Consider the following 26,599-nt stretch of genomic DNA (forward strand, 5'->3'; position numbering starts at 1 on the left):
TATGGTCATCTCCAAGCATGTCATTGGTAATTCCCATTGGATGAGGTAGCATTAGTAAAGGAGGAAGAACGAAGATAAAGCACTCAAAATGAATGCGATTTTGATTTCACTTTAAATTCTTTAGAATTTTGTTGAGATGTCAGTTAACATAATTTTAAGTAAATTTTTACATGTGTTAATCTTATGTTGAAGATTAATTTTGGATTCTAAATTGATTTTGAGATGTATTAATTTTAGATGATTTATGTGTTGGATAAATTTTTTTAGGCTAAATTAGATTTTTGGTCTTTTATCTTAATTTTTTAGATACAATTTATCCTTTATTTTTAAAGGATTCGATTTATTATATTTGCAACATGTTTTATATCAATTCACAAAGATACTATTTGTTGGCTAATTAATTATCAATACTCCAGTGCATAGTATGAAATAATAAATCCTCTTAGAGGACATGGCTCCCAAAACAAAGTCTCGGTCTTGTTCAATTTTGCTCTCTCGATAATTACGCTATTGACTTTGATCAGTTTCATGCTTACGGTTTCCCCTTCCTTCCACCATTACCCTCTTTCTTTGTATTGAATATTCATTGTGACAATGTCACCACTCACCAGCAATCTTCTTTCTTGGATTCTTAGTTACGATGTGATGGTCACCAACCATCTTAATGGTCATTAAGGTCACAACCAATTATCATTGCTCCCCTGGGTTGGGGGGAATTGGGAAATCACATGTTAATTTTATTAACCAATAGGGGAACAGGAAACACTTGTTTTAATTTGTTGGTTTAGGTGTCCATTTGTACGTACAATCGTTTGAAACTTATTCTCAATTTGTTAGTACTCTACTACTATTTTCATCCTTAATTTAGTCCATTAAAGTATCAAATTACTAATGTCATTGTAAGTGTCTCTTTTCTTTTTTAGTCAAGATTGCACTTGATAGTTACGACAAGCAAGGAAAGACAATCCAGTTTTCCCCCGGTGATCAGCCTTGTAAATCTCACAAATTAATAATACTACTATGTACAATCTTGAGTTAAATTAAATTCTCAACAAATAATATAGAATTCAATGTTTGAGATTTTGATAATGATATCACCAGATCCGACTCTTCACATGCAATCAAACATTGGCTGTTCAGTTTTGATAAGATTTACCTTACCCTAGCAATATGAGTAGAGACTAAGTTTTATGAAAGATAATTGTTAGTAAATCCTTTGTACTCTGATAAGTTTGAGTTTATGAATAGAGACTTAAGTTTGATAATGCTATTAGAAGTTACTGTAAGTATTATCGTATCATCCTTAAGGTTCTGTTCGTTTGAAGACAAACAAAATGGAAAAGAGAAGAAATAAATAATAAAATCAAATGTGACTTGCATTTTTACACTTTACATTAAGATTTAATTATTTTAAATAATTCAATTTGGTCTCCAAATTTTTTTAAAAAAATATCTAAGAGCTAATAATAGCTATAAAGACATAAATATATAATTATATTAAAAAATATATATGTAGAAGGTAATGGTATATTATTATAACTAAATAACTTAAAAAGAAACACTTTAAAATTTTATTTCATTTTATTTTTTCCCATTAATAAAATTAAAAATAAATTCATAATATCAAACTATTTAAATTTTATGTTTCCCCCCACATGTAAGATTTATAAAGTAATGTTTCTTTAATCATGTTATTTTATTTATTATATATAGAATAATGTAACTCAATTTATGTAATGTATAAAATATCCTTTATTATATTATTTTTTTCATTATTTGTAGTGAATAAAAATCAATTTACTGTAATTAAAATGATTAAAATAAAAGTGTAATGAGTATAGAATGTTTAGATTAAATTATTAATATATAAGATAATTTAAAATTATATTGATATACATTTGAATTTTGTTACTTTAAAATATTTAATGATTAGTAATAATTAATTAAAAGAATAATTTTATATTTAAATACAAAACAACTCACAATAGCTTATTGGTTTTAAATAAGAATTAAAGTTAGAAATTAACAAATAGATTAATATATATAATATTAATTTTGTATGTATTGTGTTATTGTGTATTTAAATTGTGCTACTTTTAAGCATGCTTATAAACTATATTCATCATAAGCATTAATGAAAACAAATATTTTTTTATTACATATGTAGTATATATTTTTAGAGTAAACAGTATATACTGTAATGATTAAAGAGTTTTTATATTATTCTTCATTCACAAACTAAGTTTATTAATTTTTATATAGAAATTAAATTCACATTTTTAAATATTAAATATGTAATAATTACCTTTGGTTTAGGATTTTTTTTTCTTTACCATGATATTAATACAAAATATTTAAAAAAATATGAAAAATTCACACTTCAAGTAATTATATCATAATTAATGAACAACACAATAAATGTATTGAATTACTATAAATTATAGTATTTAATAAATGTGGCATGTAACAGTAATATTATAGTCTAAATACTTTTACTTTTAGACATATATAAAGTGAGGATAACTTAGGAATCACTTTTCTAGAATTACTCGTTTAGTAATTATTTGTATTAAATCATATTTAATAATTTAATTATTTAATATTTTGATATAATTGATCATGTACAATAAATTTTAGATAAATCAAATAATTATTCATATAATTTGATAGTCAACGTTACTTATATTTTAAAAAACATATTAAACATTAAATTGAATACATTTGATGAAGTATCGAATAATTTTAAAATGTTAAAGTTGATTTAAAAATTTTAATTTAAGGGTTTAATTATATTTATGAATGGTGTCTTTATTGTTTTTAGGGCGAGATTGGATCATATTTGCTTAAGAGATGATAGAAAATGGTTTCTGTTGAGAAAATCAGTATTGAATATATTTTTTATTTTCATAAATATGAAAATGTTTAAAATTTGTTATTATAAAATTTTTAGTATATATTTTTTTTCTCAAAAAATTAAAGTGTGTCATTTGTAGTTCATTCATTCGATGGATAAATTAAAATATTATGATGATGATTTTTTACATTAATTATATATTTATAAGATGTAAATGTAATGTTTTTTTAATTGATTATGCATATAATTTGATGTAAAATATAATATATTTTTTACATTGATAAATTTTTTTTATCAGAGATGAATTTTAAATATCATGTATTGAGACGATGGAAAAATATATTTTAACATTAGTAATTTTAACAAGGATAAAAACAAAAGGAAAAGTCACGATTATGAGATTCACAATCATAATATCTGCTGGGGAGAATCACCCGATTTACCTGTTGCAATTGGTTGCTACTCAGTGATTCAGTGATGCATCATTGATTTGCTACAGTCATCCACTTTTGCTTTTGTTGGTACTATAGACTACTATAGTAAGCTCTTCATCTATAATTTCTCATTGTTATTTCTTTACACTTCGATTTCGTACCAAGTCTAAGATATGGATAGTTCTCCAATGTGGGGAAGAGATACAGAAAAATTATAGATCTCACGGGCTATTCCATAAATTGGCAAGTGCTGTGCAAAAAGGGCAAATAATAAAAGCGTCCCAAAGAAAAAGCTTTTATAACAACATTACAAAAGCAACAGCTAAAATATCTTAGGGCCTGGGTGACATGCATGATGCATGCACAGTCATCACATACCGTCCTCGCTTGTGTGTTTCATATTTCCTAAAATACGTTTGTCATGAAATAAAATAATTTTTTTTAGTTTGCATATTTAAAAAATTATATTAAATCTAGCAAAAGAAACCAATTCATCCTAATATAACAAATTATTATTTGAATCCTTATTAATTTAGTGTTGAACCTTATTTTAAAAGATTACTTTTGAAAAAATATACTTGTGGAGAATAAAGAAAATATTTAAAAATTCATGTTACAAGAAAATCAAATATATCAATAGCTTCTATTTATTTTAAATTTATGATTCCTGCTTCCTTTTCCACCGAAAAAATGTTATTCATAGGATTTTTTTTATAATATTTAAAATATTTTTTTTTCTTTTCTTGCTATCTTTCCCTTTATTAGATAAACATTATACAAAATTGTATTATCATATTTTCGCTATGAAGTTCCAACTCAGTATCATAGTCCTCGCTCGATGCACGTATAACAGAAAAGATTATAATCCCAAGCAGCAGTACTATTGAGAAAGAAAAAAAACGTCATTCCCATACTTAAATTGTTGCATTGTTTTTGTACCTTTTTTATTCAAAAAGAGCGATAAAGAATAGAAAAGTTCTATTTCTCTTTTTAGCATAAAAGATAAGTAGGTCTATATAGAAAACTAAATCATAGAAATGAAACTTTAAAAAAAGAGGCTTAATTACTTCTTTAGTCTATATATTTATACAATCTTTATGTTTTAACTCTTATATTTAAAAAAATACATTTTTATTTTTTACACATATTTTTAATATATTTTAGTCCCTACAGATATACTTTTTAACTTATTTTCATCTTCACATTTGGATGTCAGAAACTAAAACAGATTAAAAAATATACTGTAAAAATTAAAACAAGTTAATTTTAGGTATAAGGAGTAACACGTAAAAATTGTGCAAATATAGAGACTAAATGAATAGTTAAAAAGTAAAATAAATACACCTTTTATTTCCAAAAGAAAAATAGAGTATGTAGTGTCTTCAAGAGAAGAAAATAGCTCTCCTTTTCAGTGTGCATATTCAAGTGAGTGTAAATGCATCCTTCACAAGAAGCCAATTTGGTGCAAAAGGGAAAGAAAACAAGCCAGGCAGAAGCAGATTGTATGCTTGTGCTTATTTTATTTCCTTCCAAATCATAACAGCTATCCATAATATACCATATCCCGCAGAAGCTTACAAAATTATGGACCCAACCCAACGGTGAGATATAAATTAAGTCATGTGTGGTTCAATAATGTTCAATGGACATTATTTAAGTCGTATACCTTAAAGTTACTTGAGTTGATACATGCTTACGGAGTCATGCTACAGAACCAGCATTTTTTTAACCCTTCGTGTCTGTATCTGAATGTATGATTGTGTACAAAGAAATAAAGAAATAGATGCGTTTTCATGTACATCTATCTACTATGACCTAAAGACTGTAAAACGTCTAGTTGATTAACTGTCACACACACTGCCAATGGCAAAAAGGTTTTTCCCCTTCACCCAATTCCACCCCACCATCGTCGATCATCCACGCGTTTCAAAGTGATCAATTTTTATTTTTTTTATCCAAATGATCATGTATTCATGTTGTCGAAATTCTCATGTCATATTATACTACTATAGAACAACACAATTAGGCTTAGCTGTGATATTTGAGTAGAGTACTAGGTTCAAATGGTTATCGGGACCAAAAATTAACATTTTAATTTTTTTTTAAACAAGACAGGAAAGTGATTGACTCAATATTTTGTTCATAATGCAGGTTATCAATCTCATAACCACTAATATACAAGATGAGAGATCATTCGTTACATCCATAATTCATGATCACAGAATGACACGACATTTTAAAGAGCTAGGGATGAACAAAATTGTTTGATCTGAACACGAGGAAAAATCTTCTTCCCCAGCCAAAAAGATCAAACTAGGAACATGCTGCACAGGCACAACCGAGTCAGTTGCCACACCCAAAACATAAAATAAAGCAATTCAGATTAACTCAAATAATTATGAAAAAATGACAGTTGACTTTCAAATTAGCACAAGTAAAACAAGGAATCTGTCCATTTCGGTTGGTGTTAAAAGTTTATAGGTCTTATTCATTTAGCATTTATTTTTACAAGCTATATTGAATTTAAGCCAAAGTAAATGTATAAACCATCACAGACAGAGTTCTACGTTGAACAAAATGTGTGTAAATTATTATTTCTAAAAAACACTAACCATTAAACTTTTCAAAACTCTTACAAAAATCTAGTTGTTAGCTATATGGACAAAAGAACGAGTAAATTGCGAGAAACATTACTCGTTACTGTGGTTACCGTGGTCAACCTCGCAGAGTTCCAATATACAAAGCACTGAAACAGGACCATTTGGTTTTCCATATCTTATGCAAACACAATCCACCTTAAAATTTTCTCACTCAGGTACTCATGTCTCAACCTCCTATTTACATCACTATTACCGTACCTAAATGACGAGACGATTAAACATTGAACTAAAAGATCATGGAACGACATATTCCCAAAACATAAATATAAGTCGATGATGTTGATAAAGCATAAACTATTCTCTAGCAAAGTTCCAAAGTGAAAAACACAATCACTTGACTAATCTCCGGTCTATTATATTTGTAGTAGTTCCCAAAAAACATGAATTGCCACCATCAAAAAGGCTTCAGAATGTCTTAAGCTTGTGCACCAAGCTCCAAGAGTAAAGTGTGATTAATTGCATCAGATCCTGGGCCAGTGAATTGAATTGGACCTACAGTAAAGATCATCATCAGGACGTTACTCCAGTTAAAACATTAAAAGAAATTCCAACTTATATTTGATTTCTAGCTAACATAGACGACAACACAGTTTAAAAACTAAAGAGAGGAGCAAGACTTAGGGGCAGACAGAAGAAACAAAGAGTGCAGGAACAGTCAATGCATACCTGGACTAATGTAGCAATTTTTTAGGGCCCACTCATCCCTCAAGGAGGCAAACTTTTTGAAGGGTGCCCCTGAAGATTCAATGTGAAATGTAGTCCATCAGTATCAAAGATAATTAGGGCAGATACATAATAGTATCTTATATAGCGAATCCTTATTTGTAAAGAACTGAAAATCTGCATCCATGAACTTGCAGGTTGAGCAACTAAGCATGTCATGGTGATTAATATGACAAGGTAAAAATTATGGACCCATAAAAGAAAATAATTTTCCCTCCCCTTCATTTCATTGCTATCCTTCCATGCGGGTGAAAAATATAGTTCTCACTAATTTTGCAGAGCAAACAATAGATGAATACATATATATACCTTCAAGCTCCACCATTGCCTTCTTGATCACAGGCTTGAATTTACCTAAAAAGAAAATCACACAATTCATTAACAGCAGAACATCAGAGAAAGCACATTCAAATAAATGTAACAACATGGAGACAAAATGTCATGTAATGAATAAAAATTTAGAAAATAGGTATATTGGGGCAAAGCAAAAGCTCTGCTAGATCACAATATATACCATGTCTCCTCTCCACGTCCATCAATGAAGTGAGTGCAGTTCCACCAACAGTCCATTCTTCTACAGGAGCACATAAATTACCAACCTGATCAAAATATCATAGCAAATCAAAAAATTGAGTTGATGGACCCAGTATTACCAAACATTTTGAACCACAATCAATCATTAAAACCAATCTAGAAGAAATATCTAATTTGATGATTAGAAGATAATGTGAAGAGCATAGGCACAAACCGATGATATTAATCCAGTCTTCCCACTTTGAAGGAGGGCTGCAGCACCATAACCCAATGCATAGCAGTAAGTAGAATCAAAATTAGTTGGCAAGCCACATCTCCCTTCATAGCTGCATATTTTAAAAGAGTACAGGTGACTACAAATTCTAACCAAAGATAGAGATGCCATTAGCAAATGTATGGTCAAAAGAATTTTAATCCAGGTTAAACTTGAAGGTAAATCCTAAAGCAGGACCATAGGACCTTTTCATATTTTTCTGTCTCATAGCAAATCATATTATCAAACCTTACAACTCCAAGAATGATATATCTAAAATAGACGGAGTACCCGAAAAAGTGGGACTGCCCCCTAAATCCTCCTTTATATGTGCCCTGTTGCTTTCTCTTCTCCAACTCAGTTTCAACCATTTGAATAAGCATTTTCTCTGTTTCTATCTTGGCAACCTAAATGGAAATATATACCAACATTGAGGCTTAGTCAAATTGCATTACAGGCAAGATAAACACAGCAAGTATAGAACTATAATACATTAAGCACCTGAACATTTCCATGCGGATCTCTTTCAAGCATTAATTGTTCTTGAATTGCTTTAGGTAAAAATTCAAAAAGCTTTAATGACTGATCGGTGAGTTTCTTCTTCCATAGCCCTCCCTCATCCACAGCGTCATTTGCCAGAATTTCATTGAGTTCTGCAATAAGGTGTTGGACCTGCAAACAAAAAAGAATATAAAAGTGACCATCATTAATAGGTGTTTCCATATTGATTGTACGTGAACAGATGCCAAAACATCATATGGGGAGAAAAAAACTATTGACAACTAGTGATAGCTACCTCAGGAATAAAATCAATTAGACCTTCAGGGATAAGAATGACCCCATAGTTATAATTATCCTCAGCTCTTTTAGAAATGATATTAACAATGTAGTCAGTGACATCCTTCAGTGTCATCTTCTTGGCAGCAACCTGAAATAAGATATTTACATGTCAAATCAAATTTTTGATAGAGAGCCCTGACATGTCACTGAATATTAGAAAAAATGAACAAGATAACACATCGTTTGCTTGGAGGGAGGGGGAACAATTGTTGAAAGCTATTAGTTACTTCAGCTTCTGCTAAATACTCCATCAGCCCTTCAGTATTTCCACATCATGGTTAGACATTTTTATATCAAAGTGATCAAAGGGGCCTGGAAAGTTTTGGATTATGTTGGGTAAACAACTTAATTAAATGCTTATTGAATATGTATTTATCATGTAATCATTTTATGTATAAGTTGTTTCTATAATCAAAGAGGAAACTATTTTTATATAAGATGTAAGTTATTTCATAAGTTATCCTAAAGAGCATATTGAAATAAGTTGAAAATAATTTATGAAAATATCATAAACTATTCTAATAAGCTCTCCCAAACATTTACGCAAATACTTGTTATTAAGGTAAGCTCATATAAACTGTAAATAAGTTCTTTCAAACATACCATATGTTTTCATTGAATTATACTTCTTAGGTGACAAAGTTGTGTCAAACAGTGATTTTTGTTTCAACTTTAAATTAATATCGCAAAATTCAAGAGCAGTGGAGAGCCACTTAGAAAACTTCAATCACAAGATCACTATGGATGCATTTTATCTTGATTTCATCAACCCCTTAACTGATCAAACACTAGATAAAATGATCAGATTTATGACAAACCTCTTCTCCAATAATAGTAATGTTTGGATGAGTTTGCAAAGCACATTCCAGTGTAATGTGCGAAGCTGCACGTCCCATAAGCCGAACAACTGCAGACAAGTGGCCATATCTTACCCATTGTTCAAAACTCAGCAGAATAACAATGAACAGGTAACACAAACACACACACACACACGGAGAGAGAGAGAGAGAGAGAGAACAAAAATCTGAAGCTTCATATTGTATTCATGAACTTGCCAATAAAAACTAGCATACCCCAGTGCCCTAAGGCTTCTCGCTAAGCAGAGGTATGGAGGAGGGTCATTGTACGCAGCCTTACCCTTGCATATGCAAAGAGGCTGTTTCTGGATTCAAACTCATGACCAACCGGTCACCAAGGCACAACTTTACTGCTGTGCCAGGGTTAACCCTCAATCATGGTCTTGTGAATGACTCAATAAAATGTTGTGAAAGTAAAGGAAACTTTCAACAAGAGTAAACCATGTGCACAAATAGAATTTCAAGATAATCAGAAGTAGAAAAATCACAAAGCAAGAGATATGTTGACACAATGCAAGGAAGATGCAGGAACAAGGCATTTCTATCTTAAAAGTCAGATGGGTGAAGAAGACATCATATAAGAAGCAAATATTGACCCTTAGAAAATTAGAGCATATTTGTGTTGTCCTGATAACTGAATTTGCAATTTTAGAACCAAAAAAATTTGAAACTGACTTCAGATTTTCACATCACAATTACAAGTGATACTGGTAACTAAAGTGCAATGTGTAAAACTTAAAAGATTAAGTGGACATTTGTAAGAAATGGGAAGCAAATGAGCAGCAACAACAATCAATATGTGAATGTCCTAAGTGAAGCAATAAATATTGGTCAGCACAACTCAGCAAAGCACCCAATCTATAATTGCTATAGTTCTAAAGAGTTTCCTGCTTTGAGAACTTACAATGGTAATATTTTCCAGTTGATCGAGCATCTATCATAACATTGCCAATCATTTCTGCATATATCTGCATTAAATTCAAATAAAAAGAGGACTAGGTCAGACTATGCAAGCATGCAACATATAATCCAAAAGGGGAAAGCTGAAAAATATGCATTTCAAATCATTATTTAGAGCATTTATGGGAAATGGGGTTTCAAAATATCATAAGGCTATTTATCACTAAAAAACCAAGCAGCTGGCACACCATATGATACAAGAAAAAGGAAAATCGGCACCAATGGAACAGACAACAAAAATAAATTATGTACAAAATCCAAGGTTAAAGAAATACTATTCTAAGGAAAATGTTGACTGCATTGCTGGAGAAAATGCAATGCATCCGATTCTCTCAAACTCCCTGATTATATGGTAGGATATTCCCATAATAATAATAATAATAATAAGTGCACACAGAAGGCTGACTACATAGCTTCATTCACCTTGCATGCTGTATCAAACCCAAAACTTGTGGGAACTTCTTTGCATTTCAAATCACCATCAATGGTTTTAGGGCACCCAATCACACGAGTTTTCATATTTTTACTCCTGTATAATCCAAATTAAACAGAAATAGTTAAAGAAACAGGAACAGCTGCATATTTATGAAAGGTAATTTTTCTCTCATGTGTATGCCAAACAAATTATACAACAGATGAACAGATGGAAAGGTAATTTTTCCCTTCATAGAACCTGAAATGCTCAGCAAGGAGGCATGCATTTGTGTTTGAGTCATCTCCACCAATAACAACAAGGCCGTCCAAGTTTAGCTTCTGCACTGTTTCTTCAGCTTGTTTAAACTGTACATGTAAAATAAATTATTCCCCATACTCGTTGACGAAGATGTGTAAGAGTTGAAATGAATAATCTATATAGCAAAGCAGCAGAGAAATAGGCCAACCTGCTCTGGAGTTTCAATCTTGTCCCTCCCACTGCGAATCATGTCAAAACCACCCTACCAACAGAAATTATTCCTATTAGATGTCGCAATCGAATGATTATTATTTCTAGGAAAAAATCGAAACAACAGCAAGACACCTCAATTGAAAACATTTACATGCATGAGCCACCAATAGAAGGCACGTCATATGCATCAACTTTACAGCATCAGATTTTGAAGTCGAGAAATACAAACAGCATGACAGTGAAAGGAAAATATTTATCCACACAACCATATTCGAAAAAACAAAGGAATATGTGCAGCAGCTCCAAATATACAAGTAATAAATTTCCATAAGAACAATAAAATTAAAAAAAATAAAGGTAATATATTGTGTCAAAACTACACTTATAGGAAAATAAACCTGATTTCTGTAAGGATAAATATAGTCTGAGGTAAGTTCAACGTATTTGCACTTCATGATGCCAGCTGGACCACCCCTGAAACCATACAATGTGCTTCCTTCTGCAAGGTCTTGCAGGTAATCTAAAACCAAAATCAAACGTTCAAATTAAAACAAAACCACATAAACCTACGCAACACGCAGAATCAAAACACTGATTCAACTCAACTCAATAGAAGATTATTCTTTACCGAAGATTCCAGAAATAACATTGTGACCGCCGGGAGCCTGGCCACCGGACAGAACCACGCCAATCTTCAGCTTCCGATTTGCATGCGGCGCGTGGGAATCACTCGGCACCAAAGCCGCCGACGGTTGCCCGAACAGTTTCGGGAACAGCTTCGCGATCTCCTCTGCAAGAGAGAGAGAGGACTTCAAAATTACATACAACTGGAATTGTTAACGGAAAATTGAAGAAGCAAATGGGAGGAAGCGAGACCAGGGTTGCCGGCGGCGGAGCTTTGGGGACCGTCGACGATGATGAAAGGGTTTTTGAGAACGGAGGGGAGAGGGAGTTCGTGGTCGATGCGGCTGTTTTGGACCTCGCTGTAGACGGCGGCGAAGCGGCCGGTGACGGAAGGAGGAGTGACTCTGGCGCCGGGGAAACCACCGTTGATTGCGAAAGACGGCGCCATTGGATTTTGTTTTGTTGGTGAGAGAGTGAGTTGGTGTCCAAGTTACTGTGTGAAGTGATCAGTGCAAAATGCAAAATCAAGCGCTTACCTAACTTTAACTCTTAAATAAAAAAATTAGGCTTACCAAACTATACTATTATTATCGTTATCGTTTTGCGTAAAAAGATGACTGGCTATCTAACTATGTGATTTGATACGATATTACGATTAACCGAAAAAAAGATACGATATTACGCTGTTAATAGAAGCATCAGCCTATTCTTTCGTAACCCGCGGATTTCCTGCTACGGCGACCAAATATATAAACAAAATTAATTATTCGCTAGTAAACTTGATTTTAGGGAAAAAATAATTTTTTTATTGAACACGACACCAATGACACGTTGAAACTCCAAATAGAGTTACTCTATAAGCTCAAAGTCCAAACAATTTTTATCTAATTGTAATTATTCAACTAATTCTTAAGTATTATAAAATTTTCCGGACGAAGATGGCCTATCAAGCAGAAAAAGTTACATTCATAAAAAATTATATTTTATACTGAAAATATTATTATAAGTAAAATTATTTTTCAAAACTCAATTTTTAAAAAATCATGTATTTCAAAAGCAAAAGAAACGGATCTGATCTTTGGTACATAGAGGGATTTGTCTAATTTATTTCTCTTGGGCTAAGAGCTGGGTTTGATTTCTTAATTCCGTTTCCGAATTGCCGTTCACTTTCCTTGGTGTTGTGTTGTTGGTAAAGATAATAACCAAACAAGGGCAGGCCAAATTGCACACAGATAAAAGTTTTAAATTGACGGCTTTGGTTAACTTCAACTTTAGGTCAGTTCGTTGCACACAGATAAGAGTTTCCTTCCAGGCTCCGCTGCCCCCGTAATTATAATTGTCGTTAAGTTAATGACAAAATTGTGTTTTTAGTTTTTATATTTTGTTAGATGTGGTCAAAATTCATTTATTTTTACATTAATGAATGTAGTCTTCAAACTTTTAAAAAATAAGGGTTCACAGTTTTTTTAAAATCAGAAAAATTAAATTAAAGTTTGAAAATCCAATTCATCAATATAAAATACAAGACTTTCAAAACACTTAACTTAATAAAATTTGAAGATAATTAATAGTATTAATAAATCTATCCTGCCTCCAATTTATTCATCCATGTGTCAGTACCACATTTTATTGTCACGTGTTACTCAGCTCAGATACAAGCTACAGGATGCACCCTTCCTCTTTCGTTTCTTTTTTTTTTTTTTTTTACATTGATCATGCTTTTGCACAGATTCACACCTAATTTTTTAATTATAATAATCATTAAAACTTAATATTTATTTCAAATTACTTTTTGAGATTTTTTTTAGTGACTTGTTGAGAGTTGCATGAATCAAATTTTTTTAAATAAGATTCTTTTAGAGTTAGGATTGTAATCGTTCCATCCAAAAAAGAAATTATATCGGATAGATATCTAGGCTAAGGGTCCTCCTTTAACGCATCAAAATGTTTTTTAAATGACAATTTTTATCTCAGCTAAAGGACAAAATTATTAAGGTTTGTGAGAATTAAAGTGAATATTATCTTATCTTAGATACAATAAGCTGATCTAACAATAGTAGCAAACTTAGACAAACGACTATTAAAAGTAGTTTACATGATTCGATTCATAAAATAAATTTGGGGAGAGGAGATTAACAAAATAATTAAGGTCTTTGAAAATTCTGTTGAACATTTTATGAGAAAACAGTAATGTGAGTTGGTCAACACTACTAAAAAATAACTGCTGAGTGCTGGCCAGTATAAAAAATGTTTTACAAAACTGTTTTTAAAATTAAAAACTGAAAAGAGAAACAAACATGCTCTAAATCTTGTGAGTTTTGAGAATGACATAACTCAAAGAAACACTTGATTGTAATAATTAAAAGAACTTGAGAGGTTAAATTTGAATAAAAATTATTAGTGTATCAAAATTTCACATTAATCATGATAGATGGTAAAATTAAACCTTTTAAATTATTTGAGATATAAATTACTAGTATTATTAACATTAATTAGTTTTAGTTAGTTATTAGTTACTAGTTTAGTTACTTAGAATGCTCAAATCAATGTATTGATGTAAAAGTGATTTTGTTCATTTGAGCATTATTTCAATATTAATCCGTTTTTTTTCTCCATTTTCTTCCATTATCGGCTTCCCATGACCTTAAATTTTATTCTTATGCAAGCTTTGCCTTCATTCATTCATTCCTGAGAGATATGAAATTTATCATAAATTATAAAAGAATTAAATTAAAGAAAATCTTACTAAAACTCTATTCTTTCCGAATAATTTACTAATGTCGTGTCAAGAAGAAAACATTCATAGATTGCTATGACTTGTGATAGGAAACATAAAGAAATGAAAACTAGTTATGTTGCTTGCATATGAATCATACGAGTTCATTCATTATTTTCACCTTGTTCCTTATTCTAAAGAAAAGCAAAAACTTAAGAAACAGTCTGTCTTCGTGTTTCGGTACTCTCTGTCTTTTTCCTCTCCGGGGACTTACGCTTTAGCTTTATCTTTAGTGAGTAAAAATCATTATAGCAACATGTGCTTCGAGACATGCATAAACGACTTGGTTGTACTGATTACTGACATTTAATTACCCTAATTATGCTGAAAAACGAGGATCATATTTTTCACAAATTGGCTTTGTAATCGATGATAATCACATGCTAATCACCTGGCTAGCGACCTTTTGCTTTATGAACCAGTTTTGCTGCCTTTGTACTGTGTAGCATACAAAGACGAATCTGTCAAAGATATTCTTAATTAGCTGTGTGTATCTTTTATCCGATTTTCTCCATAATTTGTTAACAACCATTACCCCGCGCACATACACTAAAGCAATTGATGCAACCGAAATTTCAATTAACAAAAAACGAGAAAGAAATGCTAGGGAGTAGGAACTTGTTTGATTCGTCTACTAGTCATTCAACATTGAGAAAGAAGGGCATCATTGAAGCATAATACAACGAATTTAGACATCTTTATCACAACTACTTTAGTATTTGGCCATCCATTGCTTTTATAATTTTTCTCAATTTCAAAGAGAAACTGGGTCAAGGGGCATATGGCGTGTTAAATTACTAAGCAAAGTATGCTAGAGTTCTACAACTACTAGCCATGTTATCAACTGGCTCTTATTAAAGAGGCTTCATGAATCATGCCCCTTCCTTATTGGTTAGATTTTAAAAGCTAGGCCACCTAATATTATCCTAAAAGGGTTGAGATCATGATAAGTCTAGTTAAACATAATGAACTTTGGTTCAATTAACTATAGGCATGTCCCCCATCTGCCCTTCAAGCTAACACCTAATCTAGTTTTGAATATTCTTAAAACCAAACATAATGATTAATTCACTGCTGTGCCCCCACTTGTGAATTGTGCATAAGTGATTATTCTTGCGCAAATTCCCCCTTCAAAGCATACAGTGTCTGTGTCCAAGAATGAACAACTCAAAGCAACAGAAGCAGCAGCATCAGCTTCAACAAAGAGGATGCAAGGCTTTGTGTTGCAGTTGCAGGTTCAGTGTTTCTTCCTCTGAGGAAGCAGAAAGCTCATCAGCCTCTGACAGGTTCCCTTCTGTTTCAAGCCTTGCACATGCCATGGTGCAAGAGAGACTTGACCAAATGATTAGAGCTAGGCATGTAGAGAGAAGAAGGCAGCAGAGCAGAGAAGGGACCAAGTTTGTTGTAATGGTAGCAATGGAGAAGAGCTCTTATGATCCAAGAGAGGATTTTAGGGAGTCCATGATGGAGATGATTACTGCAAACCGCCTTCAAGACGCCAAAGATCTTCGTAGTCTATTGAACTATTATATCTCAATGAACTCTGATGAGTACCATAGTCTTATCCTTGAGGTTTTTCATGAGGTTTGTACTAGTTTGTTCTTATCATGTAAATGTCATAATTGGTAAAAAAAAAACATGTCACATTGCCAATTGATTCATGAACGAAGCAAGCTGAGCTGGGGAATAGTTTAGTTTTGCTTTTACGTTCTGATTCCATATGCATTATGTGGGGGCTTGCTATTTCACAAACAAAACAAGAGAATGTGGTCGTTAATTTAATGTACAAAAAACTTCGATTAAGTTGGATATTCAACTGCCTCAGCTCTTTACAAATCCATTTTTATAAACGGAAAAATTAAGAAAAACATTTTACCAACATGGAGAAAGACGCTTCAAGCGCAAGTCATTGAACTGTATTAATTAGTTATGATAAAATAATAAAGAGCATTTGGTAATTAGCGAAGAATGCAAAACCTAAACCAAAATAATAAAATAGGATACAATGTGAATGGCATTCTTTTTTGGATACAATATGAATGATTTATTGCTTGGTAAATGGTAAGGACGTGTATTGTAAATAAAGTAGTACGTCTTAACTCTTAATAAGTTAATACCACCTTTTTTTACTATCCAACATTTTGATATATTTCAAAATCAAGTAGAGCGGATGCTATTGGAAAACAATTGACCCATCTAGATTTGAGAATTCTTACCGAAATGAATAAGGGAAGAGGAGATCCTCATACAGCGGCTGGCGGACCTATGAGGGTGTGCATTTACACCTTCTCATTCTTTAAAATTTATCAAATTTATAAATAAAATTTTATATTTTATTTTATATTTATATAATTGAAGCCACTCATTTTATTTTTTTTATAATTTGCTCCCATTACGTTAAGATCTTGGATCCGTCACTCTCCTCAGATAATGAATATGAATGAAAAGATCAAAAAGTTGGAAGAACAGAATTTTTTGCTTTCACCCATAGAATTGCTTTGTCCGTAGCAATCTGAAAATTACTTTTGTTAACACATATGAAGCAAGAATGGGCCCAAGTTTTTCAGCATGCCTATATAAAAGAGAAACAAAATTTAAAATAACGTACATGACAGCGTTACTGTGATTCATTTTTATTTGGCAGAAGAGACGTGGCTTGTCGGGTTGTTACTCACTTGCCCAAAACAAGCAGAAAATTATCCAGAAATTGGTTGATCACATCAATCCGGGAAAAGTGATGCCATTACAACATTTAAGTGTCAAATGGGAGGGACCATTCTTAATCTTAACAAGGTCGATAGGGTATTAAATTAGTACACCCAACATTATCAATACGCAAGACAAACACAAGGGAGAGTAATTAGAGAGAGACATCTTGCACGTGTCATGAGCAGGAGGAAAGGGACTTAGGAAGGCCTAGTACGTTGGTACTTTTATGGATGGCATGTGTTGCTGCAAATTAAGTTATTAAGGAAGAAAGGTAGTGTCTTCCGTGCCCTTAATTAATGTGATAAGTAATATGATGGAAAAAAAAAAAGATTGATAGAAAGAAAAAGATGCAAATGAGATGGAAGAGAAAGTAAATTTATATTTATAAAGTACTCATTTTGTCATTCTTTGTAAGAAAAACTCTCTGCATAAACTCTATTCCCTGAATATTTGATAAATGAATTTAGAATACCAATCAATAAGTATAGTGTTTATGCCAAGCGGATAGTACTTGATCTTATGCAAGATCTTTCTCCCATATCCAGTTCTTTAAACACTTATTAAATGGAGCATAAGAGAGAGTGGAAGGACCAATTTAAGGGAACTATCTGTAATTTATAAGATTTTTGTTATGTGTTGGAGAAGGGACCTTGCACGTTGCACCTTTATTTTACGCAGCATCAACAGTTTGGAAACCCGCTTTAAAATTTGCGGTGGAGTACAGGAGAATGTTCTCTTCATTATTTATTAATTTTTTCAGCTAGAGTATTCGTTATTTCTTTCTTTTCTTTTTATCATTTGATAGATTCATCTCTGACAGTGCTCAACAGCCATGAAAAATATGCCTTTTTTTTCTCATCTTGGTTAACATGCTGATAGCCTGCTTGGGTATACATGAGAATTGTACTTTCCACAATTTCAATATACCTTGCTCTTATCCCCTTTTTTTTTAATATTGACATCTACTTGCTCTTATCCTATCCTTGTTACGGTGCTCTTGAGACTTGAGAGCAATATTTTGCTCTCTATTTTGACATTCTGTCTTGTTCTGTTCTTCACCGTAATGAACAGTTTGATCTTTACTGTTTCTGTTGCCGAAAAAGAAACTGGCCCATGATAGTTTTTCTCTACTGATAACTCAAGAAGACCCAAGTCGTTGTTACTTCCAAAAGATCCCCTTCCAATCTGAACATAGCCAAAGAAAATTGAAAATAGCTAAAACAGTATTGATTTCAAAGAAAATAAAGTCGAAAGATAAAGCAAATAATTTATCGGTTAAATTGTACTAGTATCTTACAAGAGACTTATGGGTTGTTTGATTGTATAGTAGTGTGTTTGGATAGTTATTAGAATCAATTTTGTCCCTAAAAACTCATATATTTTTTATGATTGATATATATCTGATTTTTGAGTTTGATTTTTCGTTAATTTTTTCTTCAAATGGAACCCCTACTATTTTAAATGTGTGTTTAACATTCTGTCGTTAATTGAGATTCATTGCTTACATGATTGTTGAACACGTTGACATGTCACAGGTAGGAAAATATTTTTTTTTAAATAAAAAAAATGATTTTTTTCGCTTTTATCTTTTTTTCTTTCTTTTTCCGAACTGCCCCTTTGTACAACCCCTTTCTCTGTTGAGTGTTATTTCTCTTCTTTCTTAGAAAACCTAACTCTTTCTCCCGACCTCCTTCCAGACAAATCAAATCACTGCAACGGCGCCAACATCCGCAAATCTAAAGATGCAATGATTGCAACCACCAATGTCTGGAACATTTGCAATCGCGAACACATCTGCAACCAACATGCTCCGCCACCGCTCCTACTCATCGCTACCACCACCGAGGTGTGCATCTCGCACGAATATTTGTGAGGAGCAGCAGCAAAAGAATAATAATGAAGAGGAGGAAGAAGAAGCGTCGAAGCTGTTGGAGATCGAGAACGGTCTTCGCCTAGTCCCGCGTGTGAAGCTCAACCTCACGGTGTACCCTTCCACGCCCCTCACACTTTCCCACCCAATCGACGAATGGAAGATGAAACACGCACTCATCGACTTCCTCCATTCCTCTCACTCCCTCACGCTCCCCGAGGACGAAGACCTCCAGAAACGCAAGCGCGGCAACCCCGAGGGAGCACTTGGCAGAGGAAGAGTTGAAGCGGCGTGGTGCCACTCTTCGAGAAAAGGGAAAGAGCTTTGTTCCATGGAGGGAGGGCGCAGAGAGTGATAAGAGAAAAAAGGACATGGGTGCACGCAATTGAAAACCAAGTTGCAAATTTTGGTGGGAATGGATGAAGGGCACGATACAAGGAATGTGGTTTTGGTTCCTACGGCGAGGGAATATAGGTGTGCGAGAAGCTACTATCCAGTTCTTGTGGTAATCGGGTTCGGGTATGTTTGGAGCTTTTAAATTTTGGGCTTAAATATGTCGCATAAGGAAACAACTCTTCCTCTGCCAAGTGCTCCCTTTTCCAATTAACAGAGAAGCTTAACGAGATCGAACTCAACCTCGAGGGCGTTAAGTTCAAACTCGCACGTTACTATTCATGTTTCGGATATTTTCAAGGATTGAAGAAGGATTGGGAGGAGCATTCCACATTTCGAAGTCGGCGCGAACCTGATACCGTTGTTCTGAGAGGCATGTCGTCGCGGTGATTCGCTGAGCCTAGGGTTTCGTCTAAGTCCTCCATGCTAGTTACTCACACCATCTTCTTCACTTTTGGCAAAATAAGGCCTGTTTCGGGAAAAAGAAATAAAAAAAGAGAAAGAGAACAAAAATACTTTTTTTTTTAAATGAAAAAGAAAAATATTTTCTTACGTTACAGGTGATATACCAATGCTAACGTAACAGACAATGGAATTCGATTAACGACAATGACTTAGACAAAATTTTTAAAATAAATCTAATTGAAAGAAAAATTTAGCCAAATCAACTTAAAAATCGAATATATATAAAAAAACAAAAATATATTTAAGAAAATAAAAAAAGTATATACCGTGTAAGTTTGCTGAGGTCTGACGAAGGAATACCATTCCCGCTAAGTCACGAACACCCAGTATCTTTTTTATTATTTCAAAACAATTAGTATCTTGTCCTTGTATTGGAGAACTTATTGCTATTTCTCGTCATTTTAATCATGTGAAATTTGGTGAGGCGGTTTATCTGACTCTATAGTAGTTTTTGGTATTGACATAGATAGGTTGGGTGGTAAAAGTGGAAATGAGTCAAATCAAAATTAAATTTTATTAGAAAAATGTTCAAAAAAAATTCATGTTAATAAGAAATTTTTTTATAAATATATTACAAGAATAAGAGATTAGAAAAAAAAGAAAAAGATAATTATGATTTACTTGTTTTTAAAAATATTTTATCCGCTAGACATAGTAGAGAATTGAGAATTCTAATTTGTTTAAATTCAAATAATATAAATAGTATGCATAGAAACACAATATTTTATAATCCAAATAAAGTCTAAAATGGTTTTCCACTTTTGATTAAAAAAAAAATATTTTGAGAAAGAAAAAAAAACTAATGAATTTCAAAAATTTTCTTTGGCCAAAATATCGATTAGAAGATTTAGCTTGTATGAATTGATATTGGTTTAATACCCATAATGGAAGCCGTTTCAGGATAGTAAGGATACATATGTATCCGCGAATGAAAATTCGTTAATCTTTGATCTAGGCTTGAGTTGAATAGGTAAGACTTAAGCTTGACTCATTACCTCAGTTTTCTTAAAGGCTCGTTTGACTTACATAAAAGTCTAACTTGGCCTATCAGCCTCTTTGAAAGTCTGCGACGTCTTTGACCAATTAATTATTTTAAAACCTAGTGAAATATTAACTAAAAAGAGAAACTTATAAAATTTATATGTACAAATCCAAAAATAATTGATAAACAAAATCATATTGAATTTAAGTTGTTAAAACACAAATTATATCAAAAGAAAATGAAAAAAAAGAACATAATATTAAAAAATATATGGATTAGAGATTATTTATACTAATATAGCCAAATAAAAATATTTAAATTGTCTGAAAATGTCTTTACAAAACATTTTTTTCTTTCGAAGTATTAATTTGGTTGCATTATCTTTTTAACTTGAGTCTTTTTCTTTTTGAAAATTTTTCATATACAAGTGAACTCTCTAAGTACTTTATGTCACTTTATCCTGTCATTCATAATGTCATAAAAATGGTATAGATAATAGTTATTATTATTATTATTATTATTATTATTATTATTATTATTATTACTTAAACAAGCCGACTTGTGAAGTTTAACAATTTTTTTTTTATAGTTTGACTTTGGTCTTTTTATCTAAAAAAGATTTTTAAAAAATTTAAGTTTGACCTTTATAGTAAACAAGTCAAGCTGAGTCGAATCTTAAATAAGTCGAGCCAAAAGCCCTTGACAAGCGGCTCGGTTCATTTTCATCCCTATTAACTGGAAAGTGGTGGCTACTTTGTAATACTTCCAACATTTTTGAGTGGTTGATGTTTTTCTTTTTGAAAGTTCGCCATTTTTTATTTTTATTTTTTCTATTCAAAGGGGCTTAAAGCCCAAAAGAGGAGATTATACTGTTATAAAGCGTGGGGTAAAAATTTCCTTTACATCAAAACTAATCAGGTGCAAAGGAGCTGGTGGTTCCTCATATGTCATATTATCAACCTCCATATCACACGCAAGACTAGCCATATATATGAAATTATGAATAACATAAACTGGTCTCAATTGTTTCATCAAATCTATTATTGCTCGAACCAAGGGTACTCGAGACATGCATCCAACTTTGCCTTCTTTAATGCTTTTAACAACAGGTTCTGAATCTACTTGCAGCAAGATATTTTGCATACCTTGATCTCTAGCAATACGCAAGTCCTGTAAAACTCCCCATAACTCAGCAACAAAGGCTGAAGTGCACCCCACTTTATTCGCAAATCATATTTTCCATCTGCCTTGATGACCTCACAGGATACCTCCACAAGTAGCCATACCTCGTGATGATTTCAAAGATCCATCTGTATTCAAGCAAAACCAACCTTCAGGAGGAGAGTTTCATTTCACATGAACTTCCTCTTTGACATGATTTCTAGATGGATTAAATTAAAAGTGGACAGATTTGTATTTCTTCCAATGATGAGAGATTTATTCGCCCTTTTAAATGTGATTGTGTACAAGAGTCCACTCAAAACATAAAATTTCAAGAAACAAAAGCTATGTTAGTTTTAAAATGACAAATGACTAGATGTATCGGAGTAATAGATTTATTTACGTAGAAATAAGCATAAAATTATCAATCTCGATTTTTGTTTTTTAATGCCAGATGATGTGGACTGAATGTGATATAAATATTGGTGCTAGCTATAGCTAGTTGTTGCTTGTTGATAAAGACCTGCGTTTTTCAAAGCATAATTTTAGTTTCTCTCTCACCACCAGGTGACGTTGCATTGCTCAAGATTGGATATGAATAAAAGAGTTCTACTAATTATTTTCCTGTGTGAGCTAATGTTTGATGATGGTTTTGGATATACTACTTATGTTGGAGTCAAGATGAAAATAATTATATAGTGAACACGTTAATTTGGAATTAATAAAACATAGTATAAAATGATTAGATGTTTTGCACTATTTCATTTTAATAATAATAAATAAATAAACTACATGCCTGCTTCACAAGTTTTGTACTACTGTGTTTTTGAAGGAGAAATTTTCAAGTACTACTGTATTTTTGAAGGAGAAATTTTCAAGTACTACTGTATTTTTGAAGGAGAAATTTTCAATTTCTTGACACATTGATGTTTTCTATTTAAAAAAATGACATTATTATCAGGAAAGTCAGATAACTATTATCATAAGCACCATGATTAGTGCCTCGTAGCAGATAGGATGTTTTGAATTTGGCCTTTTTCAGTTTATGATTACAAATGTTTATCTATTCATGCATGCATTTAATAAAATATAAACAGTTGATTAAACTGTTATTGAAAACAAGATAATTGCACACGGCAAAGAGCCACTTGGCAAATCCTTGGTTCGCGCGTCAGCTTCAATGGCCACTGGCTTTTGACTTTATTGCTAAGGCCAGCAGCCAGCTGATATGTGTATACTTTTTTTTTTAAGTATAATATGTGTATATTTTTTATCAATTGAAATTTATAATATATATATATATATATATATATATATATATATATATATATATATATATATATATATATATATATGATTGGATGTTTTACTAGTACTTACTAAATCCTTCTAATAATTTTTGAATAAAATTTAATTCGTAAAAGATACATGAAAAAATGTAATAAAAAGTGACAAATGCCTTTAAAAAAAATCTGAATTTTGCAAGTGTAATTTAAAAAAGGTAAATAACAATTTTGGTCTACAAAAGTGTAGTGTGCTCATATATTTTTGAAAGATAAAAATTAAAATTTTAGTCTCTAAAAGTAAAAAAAATACAAAAAATTTATTTATCCAATGTGACACAAGTAAATGAAAGTGTCATAAAAATAATTGTTAATATGACTTAGACCAAAATATCATTGAACTAATTTATCAAATTCAAATTTTTGTTTCATTTAAAAATACAATATAATTATGTAAACATAACATAATAATAAATATTTACAAAAATAAAAAAACAAACATAAATTAAAACAAAGATAATAATAAACATAAATAAATATGAAATATTATGTTTATTATTATATTTATTTTAATTTATGTTTATTTTCCTATCTTTTAAATATTTATGGAAAAGCAATACTTATAATAATAAAAAAAATAAAAATTAAATTATATTTTACTCTCGAATAAAATAAAATTTGGAGTATGACAACATAGTCTAACCAAAATTTATTAATATTTTGATTAATTTATTCTACAATTGATAATCATTTTTATAATATTTTTATCCATATAAATCATGTCAACAGCAACGAACTAAAGTTAGCATGTGAATAATCGTATCTACTTATTTTACTTTTAAAAACTAAAATTTAAATTTTAAAAATTTCTATATATCCTTTAAAAAAATATTACTAAAGGACCCGAAACAGTGAGGAAAAAATTGCTTATTATGTAACGCATTGGGCTTGGTGAGGCGAAGGAGAAAGTCTCCGTTTTGTTTGTATTGTTCCTTCCTTCTATTTTGTCCAGCTCCGCTTTGTTCGGTTTCTGTGTTTCTTTTCCCAAATAAACACACCTAGTTTTCAACAACGGAGCGTCCAACCCATCCGTTTTCCGTTGGCGTCATTGAAGCACATCACGGGATCTCTCTCTGGTGTAATCTTTGATCCCTTGAGTTGAGTGGATATGAGTCAACTGGGTCTGATATTGCAGGAATCGCTCCGCACCGAGAGAGAAACAAGAACCATTCTGGGTTTGCTAACGGAGCAAATGGACGGCGTCGATAGAGCCCAACGGAGGAGACGGACCCTCAAAGAACGCCTCAGATTCACCGGAATCGGCTGTTGTGGAGCCACGTGGGTTTTCCGTCCAATTGTCAGGGAGGAAGGAGGAGGGGCACAAGCACATCAACAGCAAACAAATGCGGCTCAAGATCCGAATCCTAATGGATCCGAATACGTGAGCCCGAGCCCGTCGGGTACGAGTATGAATCTTGCGGCGGCGCTGGCAGCGGAGCGGCAGCTCCGGGATGGGGAGGGGGAGGGGAGGAGGGTGGTGGCGCCGGGGACGCCGTTGAGGGTGTCGTTGATGCGGCTGTTGGAGGAAACAGAGGGCGGGGATGCGGAGAAAGGAGGGGGTGGTGTGGGGAATGATTGGGTGTGCTGCGTGTGCATGGGAAGGAAGAAAGGCGCGGCATTCATCCCGTGTGGGCACACCTTCTGTAGGGTGTGTTCGAGGGAGCTGTGGTTGAACAGAGGTACTTGTCCCCTTTGCAACCGTTCAATACTCGAGATTCTCGACATCTTCTGAAATCACCCTTTTTCCTTTCCTCGCCCCCACGGAACGCACATTCTTTCATCACGTGTAACAGCATAGTCTGAATTTCGTGAATTTTATTTCTGTATTTTAATACTCGTTTTGTTGGGGTACATTTTGTCATTATCTTGGGTTCACTCATTATACCCCACTTACAAAAACAGTGGAAAAGGCTGCGACAAACAACAAAGCCAAGTCTCGGATCTTTTAAATTTGTTTGAAATTCATATGTGCTCATTTTGGGATAATTTTGGCGCTTCAATCATCAAATTTCTAGAAAGGGGACCAATTTCATTGCCATTTTTTTTTTTTATGCTCAAGCTCAATTAATTACAATTGATTTGTGAAGTTTGTCACGCACATGAGGTGATGTTTTTCTTATGCATGCCACACATTTGTGGCACAGTAACATTGACACGTGCATTCTGCAGTCGGTTAGTAGCCAACCCTCTTTGTTGGCACAAATGTATCCAATATTCTACAATACATACACGACAATATTTACCTTGTGTTGCACTTACGGACAGATATATACACGAGTGGATCGAAAATTTTCAAAGAAAAATAAAGAAGAAATTCCAAGTACAGCATTCAAAAATTAAAAATCAATTGAATGTATCAGTGAAAAGTTCCACAATATCCTCTAGCCATTTAGACCGCACAAATATTCAATTTTATATTGCACCTAGATTCAGGTTTTAACTTGGTGCCCGGGGAAGAGGTGTGTGTGGTGGGCTGGGCCGGGGTGGGCTGGGTTCTTAAAAATGGGAGTTACTTTGACCCATTCCCATTGCTAATGGCCCCTACCAAGGGGATGATACCTTTTTTTTCTTTCAAAAATACTCCTTTTACGGAAACACAATTCTTATGTACAGGAAACATGATTCCATTGTATAACTATATTTGTATAATGAAATTGTGTTTCTGTTATATTAAAGGGATAAAAAAATTAACAACGGAAATACGATTTTGTTGTATTGTTTCAATGGAATTGTATTTTTATTATATTAAAGGGGTCAAATAAAATTAACAACAAAAATATGATTCCATTGAAACAGTACAGTTGAATCATATTTTTGTTGTTCATTAGAGGGGGTGTTAAAAAAAATAACAATGAAAATACGATTTCGTTGTACTATTTCAAAGGAATCGTATTTTTGTTGTTATTTCAACAACGATGGTGTGTGGTGCCGATATAGTTGCAAAGCTGGTTTTGTGGCGGCACAGTGGTAGCTGGACCGTGGTAGACGGGAGGGGAAGGGGGAGGAGGGTTGGGGGCACAAGGAAAAAGGAAAAAGAGGAAGGTTTGCACTGAAGGGTAAGGGGGTCTTTTCTCAGGGGAAGGAGGGGTCAACAACAAAGAAGGTATCAACCAATAGTAGTTCCCTTAAAAATGTCTTTTCAAGTGGCATTATTTTGTACAAAAGAGAGATAAAAAGAATGCCTAGAAGTTAAAAAGATAAGATGAGAATATGAAAAACCTAAAAAAGAAAGTGTCAAAATTAAAGTTCGAATATTTAAAATTATCTCAAGAAAT

General features: G+C 32.6%; 3 protein-coding genes across 3 annotated transcripts; 2 read left to right on the forward strand and 1 right to left on the reverse strand.

Moving 5' to 3' along the window:
* Window positions 1–6,035: 6,035 nt before the first annotated feature.
* Window positions 6,036–12,340, reverse strand: LOC100782857 (pyrophosphate--fructose 6-phosphate 1-phosphotransferase subunit beta). Its single transcript, XM_003529602.4, has 16 exons — window positions 11,878–12,340; window positions 11,630–11,791; window positions 11,400–11,521; window positions 10,997–11,050; window positions 10,789–10,895; window positions 10,539–10,644; window positions 10,060–10,123; window positions 9,117–9,205; window positions 8,255–8,386; window positions 7,960–8,130; window positions 7,750–7,865; window positions 7,420–7,531; window positions 7,186–7,270; window positions 6,981–7,025; window positions 6,615–6,683; window positions 6,036–6,440 (listed from the first exon to the last, which is right to left on the reverse strand). Exons 1-16 carry the CDS (start codon window positions 12,071–12,073, stop codon window positions 6,364–6,366), a joined length of 1,707 nt encoding a protein of 568 aa, XP_003529650.1. The 5' UTR covers window positions 12,074–12,340; the 3' UTR covers window positions 6,036–6,363.
* A 2,919-nt stretch (window positions 12,341–15,259) lies between these two features.
* Window positions 15,260–16,054, forward strand: LOC102663136 (probable transcription repressor OFP9). Its single transcript, XM_014777575.2, has one exon. The coding sequence runs from the start codon at window positions 15,560–15,562 to the stop codon at window positions 16,028–16,030; it is 471 nt and encodes a 156-aa protein (XP_014633061.1). The 5' UTR covers window positions 15,260–15,559; the 3' UTR covers window positions 16,031–16,054.
* A 7,945-nt stretch (window positions 16,055–23,999) lies between these two features.
* On the forward strand, window positions 24,000–25,299 carry LOC106799504 (uncharacterized). The gene has a single exon (XM_014778268.3). The coding sequence runs from the start codon at window positions 24,433–24,435 to the stop codon at window positions 25,054–25,056; it is 624 nt and encodes a 207-aa protein (XP_014633754.2). The 5' UTR covers window positions 24,000–24,432; the 3' UTR covers window positions 25,057–25,299.
* Window positions 25,300–26,599: the final 1,300 nt, after the last annotated feature.

The sequence above is a fragment of the Glycine max genome, chromosome 7 (genome assembly GCF_000004515.6).
Source record: "Glycine max cultivar Williams 82 chromosome 7, Glycine_max_v4.0, whole genome shotgun sequence".
Classification (NCBI taxonomy): Eukaryota; Viridiplantae; Streptophyta; class Magnoliopsida; order Fabales; family Fabaceae; genus Glycine; species Glycine max.